This window comes from Periplaneta americana, chromosome 1 (genome assembly GCF_040183065.1).
Source record: "Periplaneta americana isolate PAMFEO1 chromosome 1, P.americana_PAMFEO1_priV1, whole genome shotgun sequence".
NCBI classification, from domain to species: domain Eukaryota; kingdom Metazoa; phylum Arthropoda; class Insecta; order Blattodea; family Blattidae; genus Periplaneta; species Periplaneta americana.
Window position 1 is genome coordinate 206,346,674 of NC_091117.1, and position 19,057 is coordinate 206,365,730.

The 19,057-nt window shown below is 34.1% G+C and overlaps 1 protein-coding gene across 1 annotated transcript in view; it reads right to left on the reverse strand.

Moving 5' to 3' along the window:
- LOC138706652 (5-hydroxytryptamine receptor 1-like) overlaps positions 1–19,057 on the reverse strand; it is a 632,382-nt gene that overhangs the window by 238,534 nt on the left and 374,791 nt on the right. The window contains exon 2 of the mRNA XM_069836199.1: positions 6,019–6,078. Coding sequence (XP_069692300.1) covers positions 6,019–6,078 — 60 coding nt within the window. The remainder of the gene's footprint in view (positions 1–6,018; positions 6,079–19,057) is intronic.

The following is a 19,057-nucleotide window of genomic DNA, read 5'->3' on the forward strand; positions in this document are numbered from 1 at the left end:
ACACTTTTTTACCTCCACTAATAATAATGCCACCTATTGAGAACAAGTGGAACTATTTCAAAATTTGTCCATTTGTTATATCTTTGGTTCCGACTTATCCCGTGGTTAGAAAGTTCGCTTACACGAACAGAAAATTGTAAGTCAGATATCTTTGAACGTCAGTGTACAAATCGAGTGTCATTCTCCAATTATTGAAGGAAAGCAACGCCAATTTTTGGTTCTAGAAAAACCCTACTTGAAAACAAACCATTTGCAGGAAAGGGACATAAAATATAATTGAAATATGTGTTTGAGTGGAATGTATCGGAGTTAAAGTGTAAAGACATTGTACATTCAACAACAGTGCATGACCTTAGTTGTGGCAATGACAACTTATATTATTATACAGCAATAATTTTATTCTTTATCAGGAAATGGACTAAATTAATACATACAATGTCAGCAACGTCGCATTCTTATAATTCGTGTTAAGTACGTAAGTCCACAGTTAATTTTTTTGTTCACTTAGGAAATACAATACATTCTAAGAAGCTTAATCATCATCGTCGTCATCATCATCATCATCTTCTTCTTCTTCTTCTTCACTTCACAGTTTAGGCTCCGATGCGTCTACCGTCTTTACATTTATTCAGCTGCAACTTTTCCTAGAATATCTGAGTGTCTTTAGGCCGATATCAGTACTGGCATTCGTTAGTTGTTCATTCGAGATAGGCCTAGATATCCTTTCCATTTTTGTCTAGGGTCATTTATTTTCTCAATGACAGGTCTTTCACTGCAAACCCATCTTTCTCCAGTCTTTCCCATTTTCTGCCTTCTTCTTTGTCTCCTCATATGATCCATATACCTTAATGTCATCTATCATCTGATATCTTCTTCTGCCTCGAACTTTTCTCCCGTTCACTAGTCCTTCCAGTGCATCCTTCAGTAGATAGTTTCTTCTCAGTCAGAGACCCAGCCAATTCCTTTTTCTCTCCCTGATCACTTTTAGCATTAAACTTTCTTCACACACTCTTTCTAGCACAGCTTCATTTCTCATTTCGTCTATCAATTTCATACACTTCATTATTTTCCATATCCATTCTAGACACATCTTTTCACTTCGTCGAGATGTCCATGTTTCTGCCTCATACAATACCACACAAAGCACTTCACTAGTATCTCCCTTAGTTCTTTTTTTCCAGAGGTCCACAGAAGACGTTCTTTTTTCTATCAAAACTTTCCTATGCCATTGCTATCCTCCTCCTGGCTTCCTGGCAGCAGCTCTTATCATGATGATGGTGACGATAATGATGTCGAGATGCCACAGGGAAAGCAGAGAACCCGGAGAAAACTTCTGTTTTGCCTGAACCACGGGTTTGCCCAAAACAAGTTATAAATTCAGGGTGGATTGACCGGGATTTCAACCCGCGTCCCTCGCTTATAAGCGCGGTGCAATAGCACTGAGCCAATATGGCAGTTGTTCATAAAATATAATAGCATAATGTTTTATTTAATTACATAATGAAAGTATTCTATATCAGTTTAATAATAATCTTCGTCTTCAGAGTTTTTGATCCGTTTCGTCTTCACTTTCTAAGAATTATGGGTCAGCATCAACATTTATAAATAGTTATGTGTCTGTATAGCTCAAAGCAAAGTTGTTTAAGAAATAGCGCGTGAATAACCTTCGATTCCTTCGTGTGCTAAATGACTACAGTTATATTATATTGCTATACAGATATCAACAAAAAGTAAAGGGCGAACAAAACGGTGAACATTATCAAGCCGATATGCAACAACTCTTCACACTCTTGTTTACAGATTTTTAATAAATGTAGTAAAATTATTTCACAACAAAAGATGTTATGTGTAGGATTTTCAGTAACTAACAAAATGTTACTATTGTACATTACAATACAGAATAAATTAACTAAAAAATAACTGCATCTACGTATACAACTTTCTAAACTGCTGGACTATTGCATCATTGTCGCCATAATAGCAATACTGTTTTGCGAAACTAAACCTTTGAAGATAAAATTTCAACAGAATCCCTTCTTCGATTACATCCTCACACCAGCCTTAAGCTGCTATTACACTATCAAAGTTCTTTGACAAAGAATATGATAAAATATTTTGTGCGAGATCGTGCGTATTTCCTTGGTTTCCGCACAAAACCAATACGCGGAAAGTCTAAAATTCCACATTCAGTATTCCCAACCTAACACACATAACAATTTCCCTCTTCTTACCGCTTAAGTGACATATTGATTTCACTGCTTTAGGCTTTTAACATATTATTTTTAGAGACGTTCAATATAGTAATAATTATAAATTGGAAACTTACCACTGCAATTTCACCTAAATTGCATTGTTAATTATTGTTTTTAAATATTTGCAAAAATTAAATAAGCTCTACAACTCCACTAAAGTTACTGCATCAGTGATGCAAGTAACATTAAGGACGCCGTGAAAAGATCAATAAGATTCCAGACTCATCATAGACTGGGGAAAAAAACAGACTTATATCACGGCCTGCTGGAGTATAGGAAACACAGAAAACATTTTAAAGCAACAATGTTGAAGATAGATATTTTTGTTGTTTTGCAAATTTTCCGTCATTGAACAGAAACCACGATGGATGCAACTAATTATAAATTCCTCTTTCAGGTATGTAATAAACGATCTTCGCACAAAATAATGTACGATACACGAGCGGTATGTTTTCTTTCAATTCTCGGAAATTAAAAAAGCTCAACTACTTTTCGCTTTTTCAAACTTTTCCTCGAACATGAAAACTTCAACATAATGCTCTTGTAACGTATATTACTATTCACACTCTTGTTTATAGATTTTTAATAAATGTGGTAAAATTATTTCAGAACATAAGACGTTATGTGTACGATTTTCAATAACTAACAAAATGTTAGTAGGCTATTGTACATTACAATACAGAATAAATTACTAAAAAATAACTTCATCCACGTATACAACTTTCTAAACTGTTGGAGTATTGCATCATTGTCGTCATAATAGCAATACTGTTTTACGAAACTAAACCTTTGAAAATAAAATTTCAACAGAATCTCTTCTTCGATTACCGCCTCTCACCAGTCTTAAGCTGCTATTACACTATCAAACTTCTTTGACAAAGAATATGATAAAATATTTTATCAAAGATCATTGATAAAAGGTAGGATCTGAGGTATATTGTACTACATAAAATCTTTTATAAAATATTTTATCAAAGGTAACCTAAAATTAGGAACAAAAGCTCACCTAACACTTGTTGCAAAACAATTAACATGTGTTCCGAGGATTTGTCGATACTAATATTTACGCGTCAGGTTTATGATTTGTTGATACTAATATTTACGCGTTAAATTTATAACATCATGAATGAATAACAGTACTATGCTTGTTTAGCTACAATTAGTTCAATTATTACATAAGCACTTTACTCAAAAAGAAACAGAAAAAGAAACACCTGTGGGTTAAAACCGTGGATTGCAAAACGTGATAACAGAACTTAAAGATAGAGCTACAGTGCGAGGACTCCAAAAGTTATATAAATTATTATAAAATATTATTGTAATATAATATTTAATTATTTATTTACAATATTTCAACTTCTTCACACTCCAATATCAGAACTTTTGTGGTAGCAACAGTCCAATTATATTTTCGTTCCGCCATATTTGTTTCAAGTTATAAAAATATTTATCAAAGATAACAAGATGCACTTACATTTTATAAAAGAACTTTTATCAAAGAAACTTTTATAATAAAAAATCTATTACACTGTCATATGCCTATATTTTATAATATATATTTTATAAAAGATCTTTGTCAAAGAACTTTGATAGTGTAATAGCAGCCTTATTACGCCTCGCAAAATGTAAGTAAAAGAAGCAAATCTAAATATAGGGGCGCTTATCATGATCGAAAATCTTTTCTTTCTTAGGTCCATGAAAACCTACTCGTAGGTACCACGTATGTGCTGCTGCAGATTTACGAATTTTCGGAGATAGGCTTGTTTATAGTTTAAGGAATTGTAAAAGCTAGGAAAGTCCTTGTCATTATAGTACATTTCAGTATGAAATATCAATAATTAATTCTAGCTGTAGCTCTGGAGGAAAATGTCCTGGATTTGCGTAATGGGGACGACAGAAAAGCTCTAATTTGTGTTGAATCACTTCCACTTCGCATCTCTAAATAGGTTATGCTTTTCTTAATAATGAAATGTTTTCCACAGATCTAGAAGAATATAATTCTATACACCTCTGCTCTAATTAACCTAGGCATGGACAAACTTTGCACAACTACCCCTCTTTCGGTACGTTCTAGTAGGGGAAGAGAGGTATCTCGCGCGCAGAACAATCTGCTCTTCGTCGAGCTCTAACCCGTACGGGCTTGAATATGGGCTATTCCATCTCAAATCGACAGAAATATAGAGAAAATTGACCTTGCAATTTTTAAATACAATGAAATTTTTTCTCTCCGTTGACAACTGTGATACAATGCTTTGTGCAAAGTTTGAGGCATCAGAAATTCATAGTGTTTAAATTAAAAATATTTAAATTTATCGTATTTTCATAAAATTAGCAACTTTAAACTGTTGTGGCTCCGAACCCGTTTCGCACAATGATCAAAATCATGGTTTATTTTGATGCTGAGAAATTAAAGTTCATATTGACATGTAAACAGTTTTTCTTACTTTTTATGGAAAGAGAATTTTTTATTTTTCTTCATTAAGACCCCTTTGCCCACGAAAAAATATTTTAAAAATATATGGTTAGATTCCGCATTGAAAATACAAATAAACACATATTTTTTACTGGTGGTACGTTGATAAGAAAGTATTGAAAATATCAAATAAATAAAATAAATAGTACGCGCGTGAACTAACCAGCTGACTGTAGGTAGTCGAGGCAAGCAAGGCCAGGAGACATAAAAACGTGATATGTCGTCTAGCAGTCATGGCTGGGCTAGCTTTATCACAAGTTTTCATAAACACAGGAGTAAAATGACGCCCAACGCTCGCTTATCTTCAGCTCTCGGCCATTGCGTGGGGTACTGCGCCGTTCAAGTCTAGGCGAGTGAAAATAATTTATTTAATATCCTCGAAACTTACTGCCGAGCCACTAAGCAAACAAAGCCGAATCCCTCTTAATAATGCAAGGTTTTTTCTCAATATTTTTTACATTTTTACAAATGGGCAAAAAGCCTCAAAGTAAGTAAAATCAGATTATCTGTCTCTCTGTATACAATAAAAATAAGGATTACTTCTTATCATAACCTACCAAATGTCAGCTTCAAAATGAGCTCCCGTTCAATGTTCTGCAGTAAATGGTTCCAGAGTTCTGAGCGCTGAAAGAGGCTTGTTTTTATAAAATACGCTAAATTTGTCGCTCAATACTACGAAAACCGTTTGAATTTCGATAGCATATTTTTGAAAATGCACTCCCCTCTGTATAAATAGGGAAAAAATTAGAGTATTAAAAAAATGCGAGGTTTTTTACTGATTGATTTTATATGGAGTAGCCCATATGCACCGCTAGCTCAAGGAAACTTAAAGGCAACAAAAGACAAATAAAATATAATAAACAAACACACAAACATTTTCCAAGAAAAAATGACAGTTACAGTCCTTTGAAGCGTATTGCATTTAGATACAATACCACTTCAACCATTTCGGTTAAACTTAATAATTAAAGTAATAATAACAATAATAATAATAATAATAATAATAATAATAATAATAATAATAATAATAATAATAATAATAATAATAATAATAATAATATTGACTCTAAGCTCAAATAAAAGCAACATGAATTATTTTTCGTATTAGATACGATTACTAAAAGCGCACTTACTGCTTTTCTATGCAGATATTTTCGTGGTCTACTAAATCTCTCATAAAGAATACTAGTGAAGAATTTAAGCATTTTACTTGCCGTATTTTATAATATTAGTAATTATATGCTTGCAAGACCCTATCTGGTCATTATCAGTTTAGGTAACTACTTTACATACTGTCGTATTGAACTTGGTCCCGGGCCTGACGTAAACGTAATCTTGATGGAACGCCGCCACCTGCAAGAGTGAGCACAATGAGTACACTCCATTCCACAAACTTCACACAACTCTTCTAATTATTGATTAAATTTATTTATAGTCATAATAATTCAGAATGCCAGTTTACAGCAAAAGATAATTCCATGTTAGTAATTATACAATATATATACAAAAAAATATCACAGGTTTTGTACAAATAAGTAAATTATTTATTAATAAGAAAATAAGGTTTGATTATGACATGATTTAAATATAGATAATTATTTCTTTGTATGAATGTGAGTGTAATTGTGAGTGTGCCGGGTTAATATTAATTAACAAATCATCTGTAGTAATGTCACGAGAGGTTTGAGATCTGCCGATAAATCCACGAGCGAAGCGAGTGGATTTATCTGGGAAATATCAGACCTCGAGTGGCATTTATTAGGACTACTTCGTGAATAAAATAAAAATGTAAATAATATATCCCTAAAATTCGATCACAAAATGTTAATAATTGTATATTTACGAATACTTAACTTATTCAGACATTCTGAAGTTGAAATAGATGAATATCGATTACTGCAATAAAGAAATTCGATGTTATTATTCAGTAATGCCAATTGCGAAAAGCGAAATACAGGTTTAACAATGTTAATTACATGTACTGCAATTTTCTCTTCTTATTATAACATAAATACATTTTCATTATCTGCTGAAATCATGATTTAATTTAAAATTTTATAATATAATTATAGTAACCTAATTAATACATTAATTAAATGAAGAATTCTTGAAAACGCATTTATCTAATCTGAATGAAGGAATGTAATTTTTTTCAAATAGCCTACAATGGACATGGAATTAGAAGATGAAGATTTATTTTATAGGCTACAATAGGTAAGGTTAGCCGCGTGAGCAGGACCAGTGTCAGCTGTGCCTTATTTCGACCATTACTACGTGCTACAGGAAAACATTTTTTATAGCTCGACAAATGCATTCTCGCTGTAGTGTGTAACGGAACTAAAGCTGCATCTACACAGTTCAATATTCCAATCGCGTATGCATGCAATCTGGGAAGAATATTGAAAGAATGAAAATAAGATGTATGAAGATTTTGTGTCTATATTGTGCGTTGTTTTGAACGTCGTCTTCACTGCGTAAATATATTAATTAATATTAAATATTAATCTTGCATGCATTGCTTTAAAGTTGAAAGAAAAGTTTAACCGTGTAGTTGTATCTTAATGTATTCATGATCATCAATTCACGGGGAAACAGTTGACGACAACGACTAAACAAAAGAACGACCATGCGATAAATTGATAGCGATAAATCTAGCTGCAAAAATTATCGCGAAGTCTGACTGTGATCGATTGGAATTCAAAATTTCATTACACTTCATTGGTCGAAAATAGAATGACGTCATATAAACGAAATAGTCACGAATATAAAAATACATCAGGACTGTAGCTGGGCAGTAACCTGAACACACGTTTCAGCGTCACATTGTTGACAAGTAACTCCATCTGTTGCACAACCATAAAGCATCTCATAGATGCTATAGAGTTACCAACAACGAAAAAAGAAAAGATAATTATTTCATTTAAATCATAATACATAATCTAAAATTCACTGCAAACTTTAAAACTTCATTAATATTAATATTACTTTGAGGCAGAGAAATATGACATTTTCTGAAAACAATGGGTTGTTCATTTGTCACTTTTTGATTTCCATTGTTACCATTTTTGCTGAATTAAACATTAATGAAGTCAGGATAGGAGAATAAATGTCAAAACGAAGTGAAATAGGGAGATGAGTACGTCAAGGATGCCCTTCATCGCCTCAGGTAAAATAATATTTCGAATACAGTTGAAGATCCAGGAGAAAAACACGTTTAGTCACGTTTTGCAAATTTTTCAGGAGAGCGTTTACAAACTTACAGAACTGACAGTTCCTGCCCGTGTAAGCCTTTCCTTAATATGCTCATAATATGGAACCAAGTGAGTTTCTCCCCTGTATGATTAGGAAATCTTAAATATCTCAACTTTAACTGCTAGATTCAATTAAAAAATAACAATTTCTAAATTTGAACTAAACGTATTTTTCCTCTGGACCCTTCAATTGCAATGTCACTTCCTCTGCTGCGATTGTTGATACTGTTATTCTTCTATGATTTCAAAGGCAATTTTTAACTCTATTATATAGTCGCGACGCTGTTATTCCCGGCGTGACTCCTCCTCTTTGCTTACGTCTTAGGAAGTGAAGGCTCTATAAAGTCTAGGTAGGTAGTATCGTTCGCCATTTTTGTTCTTTCGTTGCCGTTCTACCATACGAGGAATCTATTTGCCACACCGTTAAAAATTATCATGTCGTAGCTCCTATGATAATAAATCAAACGCACTGTAATTCAGCAAATAATTGAGCGGCAAATAACGTCCTAGTGTGATTTCTGCGAACGCCAACGAAAGAGCCAAAATGGCGGGCGATTATATTAAGTATTTATCGAGCCTTAAGAAATGAATAATGTCTTCATCAGCGATTCACAAGACGCACACGTTTAAATGTAGCCGACCTGCAACGCGATTGGCTGCCGGAAATTAGAGCGACGGGACTATAGTAAGAGTATTCATGGTTCTGGAATACAACTGTGGAAAATCTCTTCTCGTTTTCGATTCGATTAATGAAAAAGTTAAAAAAATACGCTCACACATAAAATCATTGTCAAATAAAATATTTTGACAGCATAATTTCTAAGTTACACCGTTTCTCTAGTAACATTTTCCTAATTTCTGTGGAGAAATCTTCTCATTTTTATAAAAATGAGATTCGAATATAGTTCACACGACTCCATCTAAAGTTTGGGTACTATCAGTTCATTTTAGCGTCTACGGATGTGTTGAGAAGGTTAAGTGTACGATGCATGAAGTCTAAATCACGAAATAGTGGTTGGAATTCCTCTAGAACTTTTGATATTACCTTCTTGAATTTCATGAAACCTACTCGATCTTCTTCCTTGACATGATGAAAAAGTGTAATAATATTTTTACCCGAATCACATTCGTACAACTTAAGTTTCTTGTGGAATCCCTCCATGTCTACAACCAGCTGGCAAATGTTCTGTGTTCTATCTCGTAGTTTGAGGTTTAGTGTTTTTACATGACATGTCATTTCAGTGACAAATGAAACAAAACGCATGAACTTTATGTGCTGCAGCTCACTTTGTAACTTCTTTCCAGGTGTTTTTTGGCCCAAACAATGCTGCAGACAATTCCCTGCACTCAGCCAACGCATTTCACAATGTAGATAAAATAATATCTAAATATTACGTTTCATTTGTCCAAGAACTAAATAATAATAATAATAATAATAATAATAATAATAATAATAATAATAATGATAATAATAATAATAATACTTACTTACAAATAGCTTTTAAGGAACCCGAAGGTTCATTGCCGTCCTCATATAAGCCCGCCATCGGTCCCTATCCAGTGCAAGATTAATCCACTCTCTATCAACATATCCCACCTCCCTCAAATCCATTTTAATATTATCCTCCCATCTACGCCTCGGCCTCCCCAAAGGTCTTTTTCCCTCTGGTCTCACAACTAACACTCTATACGCATTTCTGGATTCGCCATACATGCTACATGTCCTGCCCATCCCAAACGTCTGGATTTAATGTTCCTAATTATGTCAGGTGAAGAATACAATGCGTGCAGTTCCGCGTCGTGTAATTTTCTCCATTCTACTGTAACTTCATCCCTCTAAGCCCCAAATATTTTCCTAAGCACCTTATTCTCAAACATCCTTAATCTCTGTTCCTCTCTCAAAGTGAGAGTCCAAGCTTCACAACTATGCAGAACAACCGGTAATATAACTGTTTTATAAATTCTAACTTTCAGATTTTTTGACAGCAGATTAGATGACAAAAGCTTCTCTACCGAATAATAACACGCATTTCCCATACTTATTCTGCTTTTAATTTCCTCCCGAGTATCATTTATATTTGTTACTGCTGCTCCAAGATATTTGAATTTTTCCACCTCTTCGAAGGATAAATCTCCAATTTGTAGGTTTCCATTTCGTACAATATTCTGGTCACGAGGCATAATCATATACTTTGTCTTTTCGGGATTTACTTCCAAACCTATCGCTTTACTTGCTTCAAGTAAAATTTCCCTAATCGTTTTTGGAGTTTCTCCTACCATATTCACGTCATCCGCATAGACAAGAAGCTGATGTAACCCGTTCAATTCCAAACCCTGTCTGTTATCCTGAACTTTCCTAATGGCATATTCTAGAGCAAAGTTGAAAAGTAAAGGTAATAGTGCATCTCCTTGCTTTAGCCCGCAGTGAATTAGAAAAGCATCAGATAGAAACTGGTCTATATGGACTCTGCTGTAAGTTTCACTGAGACACATCTTAATTAATCGAACTAGTTTTTTGGAAATACCAAATTCAATAATAATAATAATAATAATAATAATAATAATAATAATAATAATAATAATAATAATAACTGAGCACGGTACACAAATGGATACAATTCCCACCTTACACTCGGAACGCCGGTTTTTTTTTTTTTTGTGTTATCCTACGTCCTTACAGACGAATGCTGGCATTGTATTAATTTAAGGGACCGCGACAGTGTTGCCAACTCGATTCTTAAAAACTCGCTAAGATACAGTATAGAAACCGTAACTTACTATTATGACAAGTGTTGTATTGCATGTTTCCACGTATTCACTTTTTTATGTTCTAGTGATATGTAACTTATTTTATATATATACATATTTTTCTGTTTTCATATTTTCCGATAATGGTATATCTATAATGTGATAACTTGAGCTAATTTTCCTTACTGTGTGTACCTAAAAATATTGTATTCATTGTATGCTTTGTACCGCACTATTTTATTATTATTATTATTATTATTATTATTATTATTATTATTTTATCATTATTAGTATTATGATTATTATTATTATTATTATTATTATTATTATTATTATTATTATAGTTATCAATAATTGTCTTATTTTTTATACTTTGTATGTCTCATTTATTTTGACCTGCTGTTCACATTTTATTATGCTTTTTCCTTTCTTTCTGTATGTTACATATTATGTCTGATTTCTACTTACTTGTTGTTTACATTTTATTATTATTATTATTATTATTATTATTATTATCTTATGCAGTTTTGTGTGTAAAATTGTAGCGTATTTTGTAAATTTGTAGTGGTTTTTTTGTAACGCAGTTTTACTCCTGGTTGAGTGTTCGAGAAGGCCGTAGGCCGTATTGCCTTAACTCTGCCAGGTTAAATAAATCATTATTATTATTATTATTATTATTATTATTATTATTATCTTATGCAGTTTTGTGTGTAAAATTGTAGTGTATTTTGTAAATTTGTAGTGTTTTTTTGTAACGCATTTTTACTCCTGGTTGAGTGTTCGAGAAGGCCGTATTGCCTTAACTCTGCCAGGTTAAATAAATCATTATTATTATTATTATTATTATTATTATTAATATTATTATATTATTATTATTATTATTATTAATTGCTACATTGTCAATGCAAAAATAAGATTATTTTACCGCTGTGAGTGTTAAAAAACAGCTAAATCTCTATATGAGCAATACAGATGTCATAAATTTTACCCGCTAAACTAACACAGAAAAACGCTAGATTTAGCGAGAAAATCGCTGAATTGGCAACACTGGACCGTGACCCGATTCCTTTCCAACCGCAATTATCCTTTAAAATTAATTCTCATCTGTCATCCTCTCATCTCCCGCGATAGATCTGCCAGCTACCAATCGAAGCATCGCATTCGGCAAAATGCGCCCTCTGTGGATACGACGGCGAACCACTGTAATGTGAGTAATGTCGAAAAAAAATTAATTGGTGTTCGAATTCAACTAAAAGCACGAGGCGGCAATAATTTTAATTATCGGACAATGTCGACGAACAAGGATTCGACCATGGTGGTACAGACACTGCCGTGACATTTAGTCAATATAATTTAATTTCTACAGACATAAAAACAAGAATTATCGATATGAACAGAAATTTGTAACTATATCAATGGTAGTAGCGTTGCCAAATTCTTTTGAAGAAAATGCGGGAGACTAAAGAATCGACAAAATTTCACATAGAAAATACACCAATTATTCGGTTCAGTTACTAAAAAACAACTTTATTCTACACTTCGGCAGCTAGGCTTAAATTAAGAGTATCGCGTAATAGTTGAAGTCGACTGCAGTTTGCAGTTCTGATTTGATTAGATGTGTCGTGCTCCTATTTCGAACATCTGTTCAATTATTGTTCATGAGATGAAACTTCCTCTTTGTATGAGCATTACTCTTTCGTGTGCTTATAACAAAGCCAGCTATTTTTTTTATAAATTTATAATATTAATATTGTTGGATTTTTAACGGTTGAATACTAAAACTCATTTTTCGGAAAGCATTACGTTCTATAAAGACTGCACATTTTAACGCGGTTCTTGAACAACAAAATTCAACGTATAAATCATCATTCACGGCTAAATCAAATGTTTAGAATTACAATTTTTAGATTATGCAAAAATAAGGGAGGAAAATACTCGAAGAGAATAAAAATACGGGAGCCGGGAGACTGTTAAAAATTAGGGACAAATACGGGAGAACCTGGGAAATACGGGAGGGGTGGCAACCCTGTATGATAGCTACAGTTATTGAAATTTTAATGTACGAGTAGCCCGAAATAAAGTGCACTTAATTCTGCTGATTACTAAGAAAAGCATAAACTGAAAATGTTGCTGAGTACTTTGGAAAAAGAATTCCTTGCAGAGGACTATTTTCGCTCATACGGGATTGATAGAGGTGGCACAGCTAATGTAAAAGTAGTTTGCGATTAACAAGAGGAATATCAAAGCGTACAATACTAATTCTCTTTTGCTTTCTCTTCTACTGTATATCGAATTATGCACACGTCATCCTCCTCTTATTTATTCGCTCGTTTTCATACTCTCTCTCGCTATCATAATATTAATACTCGATCACAACGCGATAACACGCCAGAAATTCCACTTCACACATCATCTCTATATTCCTCATCCTTCACAGTTGCTACCTCTCGTCACTGGAACTCTCTGCCGCCTGAAGTCAAGGGCTGCCGAACTTTTAAAATCTTTCAAATCCAAGTTAGAAAATTATCTTATGACGAGTTACCAAACTAACTATTATGACAAGTGTTGTACTCCATGTTTCCAAATATTCACTAAATCTTTTTATATTCTAGTGATATTCATTTTGTTTCTGTTTTCATATTTCCCGATAATGGTAAGATCTGTCATGTGATAATTTGAGCTACTTGCAATCACAACTGCCCTCGCTGTGTGTACCTAATAAATATTGTGTTCATTGTATGCTTTGTACTTTACTATTTTGTTGCTATTATTATTATTATTATTATTATTATTATTATTATTATTATTATTATTATTATTATTATTATTATTATTATTATTAATTCAGTGCTCTGCCCAAAGGCAAGTCTTTCACTGTACTGTAAACCAAGCTTTCTTCAGTCTTTTCTATTTTCTGCCTTCTTCTTCGTCTCCTCACATGATCCATATATTTTAATGTCGTCTATTATCTGGTATCATTTTCTGCTCCAAACTCTTCTCCCGTTCACCATTCCTTCCAGTGCATCTTTCAGTAAGCAGTTTCTTCTCAGCCAGTGACCCAACCAATTCATTTTCCTCTTCAGATTAGTTACAACATTCTTCTTTCTTCACTCACTCTTTTCAATACAGCTTCATTTTTACAGTTGAATTTTCTCATTCTATTTTTTCTGTATTTTTATTTTAGTAAAAATTTCATTATTGTAAAACATTGTCTACTGTAAATTTCAATTTATTGTAAACTAATTTCTTGTAAGACTTTTTAATGTCGCACCTTAAATGTTACTGTTTAACAATCTTTGTCTTTGGCAACCTCACGAAGTTCACAAAGATTAGATAATAATATTTACAACTTACAAATGGCTTTTAAGGAGCTTCATTGCCGCCCTCACATAAGCCCGCCATCGGTCCCTATTCTGTGCAAGATTATTCCAGTTTCTATCATCATATTCCACCTCCCTCAAATCCATTTTAATATTATCTTCCCATCTACGTCTCGGCCTCCCTAAAGGTCTGCTACATGCCCTGCCCATCTCAAACATCTGCATTTAATGTTCCTAATTATGTCAGGTGAAGAATACAATGCGTACAGTTCTGTGTTGTGTAACTTTCTTCATTCTCCTGTAACTTCATCCCGCTTAGCCCCAAATATTTTCCTAAGAACCTTATTCTGAAACACTCTTAATCTCTGTCCAAGTTTCACAACCATACAGAACAACCGGTAATATAACTGTTTTATAAATTCTAACTTTCAGATTTTTTGACAGCAGACTAGATGACAAAAGCTTCTCAAAGGAATAATAACAGGCATTCCCCATATTTATTCTGCGTTTAATTTCCTCCCTAGTGTCATTTAAATTTGATACAGTTGCTCCAAGATATTGATTATTATTATTGTTATTATTATTGTTATTATTATTATTATTATTATTATTATTATTATTATTATTATTATTATTATTGTCTCCTACTTTTATACTCATTCATTTTGACTTACTGTTTACAATTTATTATGTCTTTTCCTTTCTTCCTATATAAGATGTCTCATTTCTACTGACTTGTTTACATTGTATTATGATTATCTACTTCAATTTTTCTTTTGTGTGTGTGTACTGTATTTGGTAAATTTTGTAGTGACTTTTGTATCGCAGTTTTACTCCTAGTTGAGCGTTAGAGAAGGCTGTATGGCATTAACTCTGCCAGGTTAAATAAACCATTATATTATTATTCACTCTGGAGTAAGTTCAGGAGAACAGACTCACTTTTGTTGTCAACGCAAAGAAAGGAATGGAAGAGTAAAAAATAACATCAACAAACAGCGAAACACGAGTATGATGTTTGGACAATGTTTCACTCTCCTAAGAAACACCAGCGACGCACACCCCAGGAATCAAAACCTAAGAGAACGTCACTTCAGTGAATGATCCATGAATTAAGTTGCATTTTTGTACAGCATACAGGTTTGACACCTATGTAAGCACGTGGTTTAAATCAAGGGCGTTACTAGGCCTACACTGGGAAGTATTTAATTTTAAGGTTGTGACTGACACTGCGTGGGAGAACTCACGTGTGTGGGAAGTTCGGCGCTATCTTGCCCAATAACACTTCATGATCCCCTTACGTCATCACGGGGAATGAATTGTTATTGGGCAAGATAACGTGTGAGTTCGCCCAGGTAGTGTCAATCGAAACCTTATATATTCCCTGCATGCTTTGCTCGAACTGTTGCAAATGTGTACCGATATGAAGTATTTATATTTAACATCTGCTTGTCAGGCGAATATCATATTACTTTAGATGGATACATAAACAAACAAGCGGTTAGGATTCTTGGATTTGAAAGGTCAGCCGATTCTCATTACAGTGACAAGATCACTATTGGTGTGCCATTTCAGGATATGGCCTAGAATCTGGAAATTGTGTAACTGTGAACTAGGAAAGCTATCGCCAATTATTGATAATTCTACCCTTTGTTTGAGATATAAGAAGATTTTGCAGTACTCTAGACATCTTCCATTCTACTCACCAGCGCGCAGCGGTTGCAACAAGATGGTGATATCGTACACGTATACAGCAGCGGTCTCAAGGTTAAAACTGCACTGACAATGGAAGGGTTTCGGCTCGAATAGGACTTTTTGGTTAAAAATTTGTACAGAAGCTTACCTCACAATGGTGATGAAGACCGTAAAAGCAATCATTTGTGTAACTCTCCGTTTGGTTGGTATTGATCAATACACTTCTTTAAAAATGAACATGAGGATTCTCTATAAAATGCATGAAACAGCATGGAGCAGAGCAATAATCACAACACGCAGAAGCAACACCTGAACAATCTTCTGAACCACACTCCATGCTGAAAAATCGAATGCCATCTGAATTACATTTTTGAAGTCCGAGACTTGTTCACGATTCACGTAACCAGATGACTGCCAGGAATACTGAAGCATAGGGCGGTATACTGCAGCAGACAACTGGTTATGAATAACAGAGTGCATTTTCATTATAAACACTCGATTTCCCAAGTTAAGTTCTGGATTCTCAGCAAGAGTCCTTATGTAATCTGTTATTCTCCGAGCATATATTTTGTATTGTCTAAGGAAATAGATATTCTGAGGCTGGATATATTTAGTTTTTTTTTAGGTGGAATGATCATACATGAAGTCCGAGACTTGTTCTCGATTCACGTAACCAGCTGACTGCCAGGAATACTGAAGCATAGGGCGGTATACTGGAGCAGACAACTGGTTATGAATAACAGAGTGCATTTTCATTATAAACACTCGATTTCCCAAGTTAAGTTCTGGATTCTCAGCAAGAGTCCTTATGTAATCTGTTATTCTCCGAGCATATATTTTGTATTGTCTAAGGAAATAGATATTCTGAGACTGGATATATTTAGTTTTTTTAGGTGGAATGATCATACATTCCATATCCTAGCCTTGGAATGATTCATTTATTAAGGTTGCGTCCTTGTGCGCATTCAATGACACACAACAGTATATACGTTTGATTAGCTGCAATATTTTCAGACAGAATGTTGGAGAAAGATGTTCTTAAATGGGCTTTAGACATTTTACCACTCGCACTAGCTTCTAGGCTAGGCTAGGCTTATGGGTAAGGTGTCCCAGCCTCTTAACTTGTGCAGTGCTCTTCCCACCCCTCAACTTGTACAGTGCTCTAACAGACAAACCACACATTACACAAACGAATGCTTTTGGGAGCTTCACAGAGATATAAAGATAGGCCTGTATACAAATTTTGAATACGAAATTCCTGTTCGAGCCGAAACCCTTCCCTTGTGAACAAAGCGTCGTTAGTCACTGCGAAACCGAAGCGAAAATGTGAATGTAAACAGGTGGGGTAAATGTAAATTAGCAATTAAAAGATGAAAAATGTTAACCTTATTATTTTAAACTCATTTTCAGGGAAAAGAAAAATCTAAAAATAACACAATGTTTCTTTGTCATACTTACCGTTACTGAGTGTTGTGTAATATTGAAATATATTTGAAATCAGTGAAAAGTGTTTACAATTACCCTGGTCTACCCAAATGCAAGAAAAATGAACATGAAATAAAAACATTCCAATTTCGAAAAATAATTTCTTTCTCTCGTTCAAAGACTTACAAGGCTCGGGTTGTGTTCCATGGAAAGTACCAACCATACATCTCCTAAAATCTTCCAGACGTAGTTTCTACAAAGCACACAACTGTACTCATTATCAGTGGCGTAGAGTCAATGTAAGCTAAAAAGCTCAACTTCCCCAGTTAATAATAATTTCATAATAAACCTTCAGTCTATGGACAAAATTATTTATTAATTTTAATAGAATTTATATTTACGCGTTAAATATTGTGATACGGCAGCTCAGGATGATTTGTGATGCAGCAGTAAACAAGAAGCCTGCACACACCAGCTTCCAAGCAGACTGGTTTCTTACACTCATTCTTCTGTGTAATCCACCCCGCAGATTTTCCATCCCTTTCTAACTAAACTACACTGATCGCAAGGCTAGGACAAGTTACCTGGTTGAGGTTTTTTCCGGGGTTTTCCCTCAACCCAATATGAGCAAATGCTGGATAATTTACAGTGTTGGACCCCGGACTCATTTCACCGGCATTATCACCTTCATCTCATTCAGACGCTAAATAACCGAAGCTGTTGATAAAGCGTCGTAAAATAACATACTAAAAAATAAATAAATAAATAATGAGTGAAATAACAGTTCTTGACACTAATTTACTTGAATTTTTTAGGACAATTCTATTATCAAGATTGACTTACGAACAAAAGCGTAATCTAAAAAACAAATGACCGACTCCCTTGCTGTCAATGAAGGACACAACCAAAAGACAGACGCATACTTACGTACTGTATCTATTGACCGTTAATATTGTAATTCCTCTAACTATGACAGGGAGTGAGCTAATGTATACGTGTCTATTTATTAGAGATATGTGTAAACCGTGAAATCATATTTCACTACGTACCATTTGAGGTCATGCCTTATTGGTGGTGTTACTTACGAGGTTCCAACCAATCGACTGCTGACTTGACTTTGATTACTATTTATTTTAAGACTATGTTTTTGTAATACTTTTTCTCATATTGCATTAAAGACAACTTGAATTAGCTTCCCCTGCTCAAAATTTCATGCTACGCCACTGCTCATTATAGCCTTCTCTGCAAACCGCGGTTTAAATTCATTTCATTTTACGTTGTTCAAATGGAGAAATTTCTCCAAACCTCACTATCCTGCAAAGATATCTTCAAATTTAAAGGAGAGATTTCACACATCTTTTTTCGAAAGTGAAGAATTCCTTCAGGTTTCCACCCATCGGTTTACGGAATTCGAAATGAATAAGGTCTGTCTTGCTTTTACCAGATATGGGGGTGTTTTATATTGGTTCCCACATTTGCAGGGCTCAATGCTTTAAATACTTTGCATCTTTTATTCCTTGGATGCACAATAAAGAAGAAATGAGGTTCCGCAGTACGTCTGAAGCTCCTTCCGCCTGCAGTAAATAGTCTGCAGTTATGAAAGGAGAATATTTAATTTGAACATACGAATTCTTAGAACTTGCCTCGTCTTCCGCTCTGGATTCGTATTATTGCGTCGTGAAAATATACGATTCGAAGGATATGGTAGGTGACTTAAACGTTTCCGTGGGTGGAGTTGTAAGAATAATAATATAATGGTGTGTACAACCGCTGCCAAATAGCTTTCGAGATTAATTTCACGCTTCTGAGAAAAGCAGTCTTGGGCGAAATATACGGAGTTCAACACGGTGTAAACTGCAGTTAATGAACGTCGCCGTATAATGGGACCTAAACGGC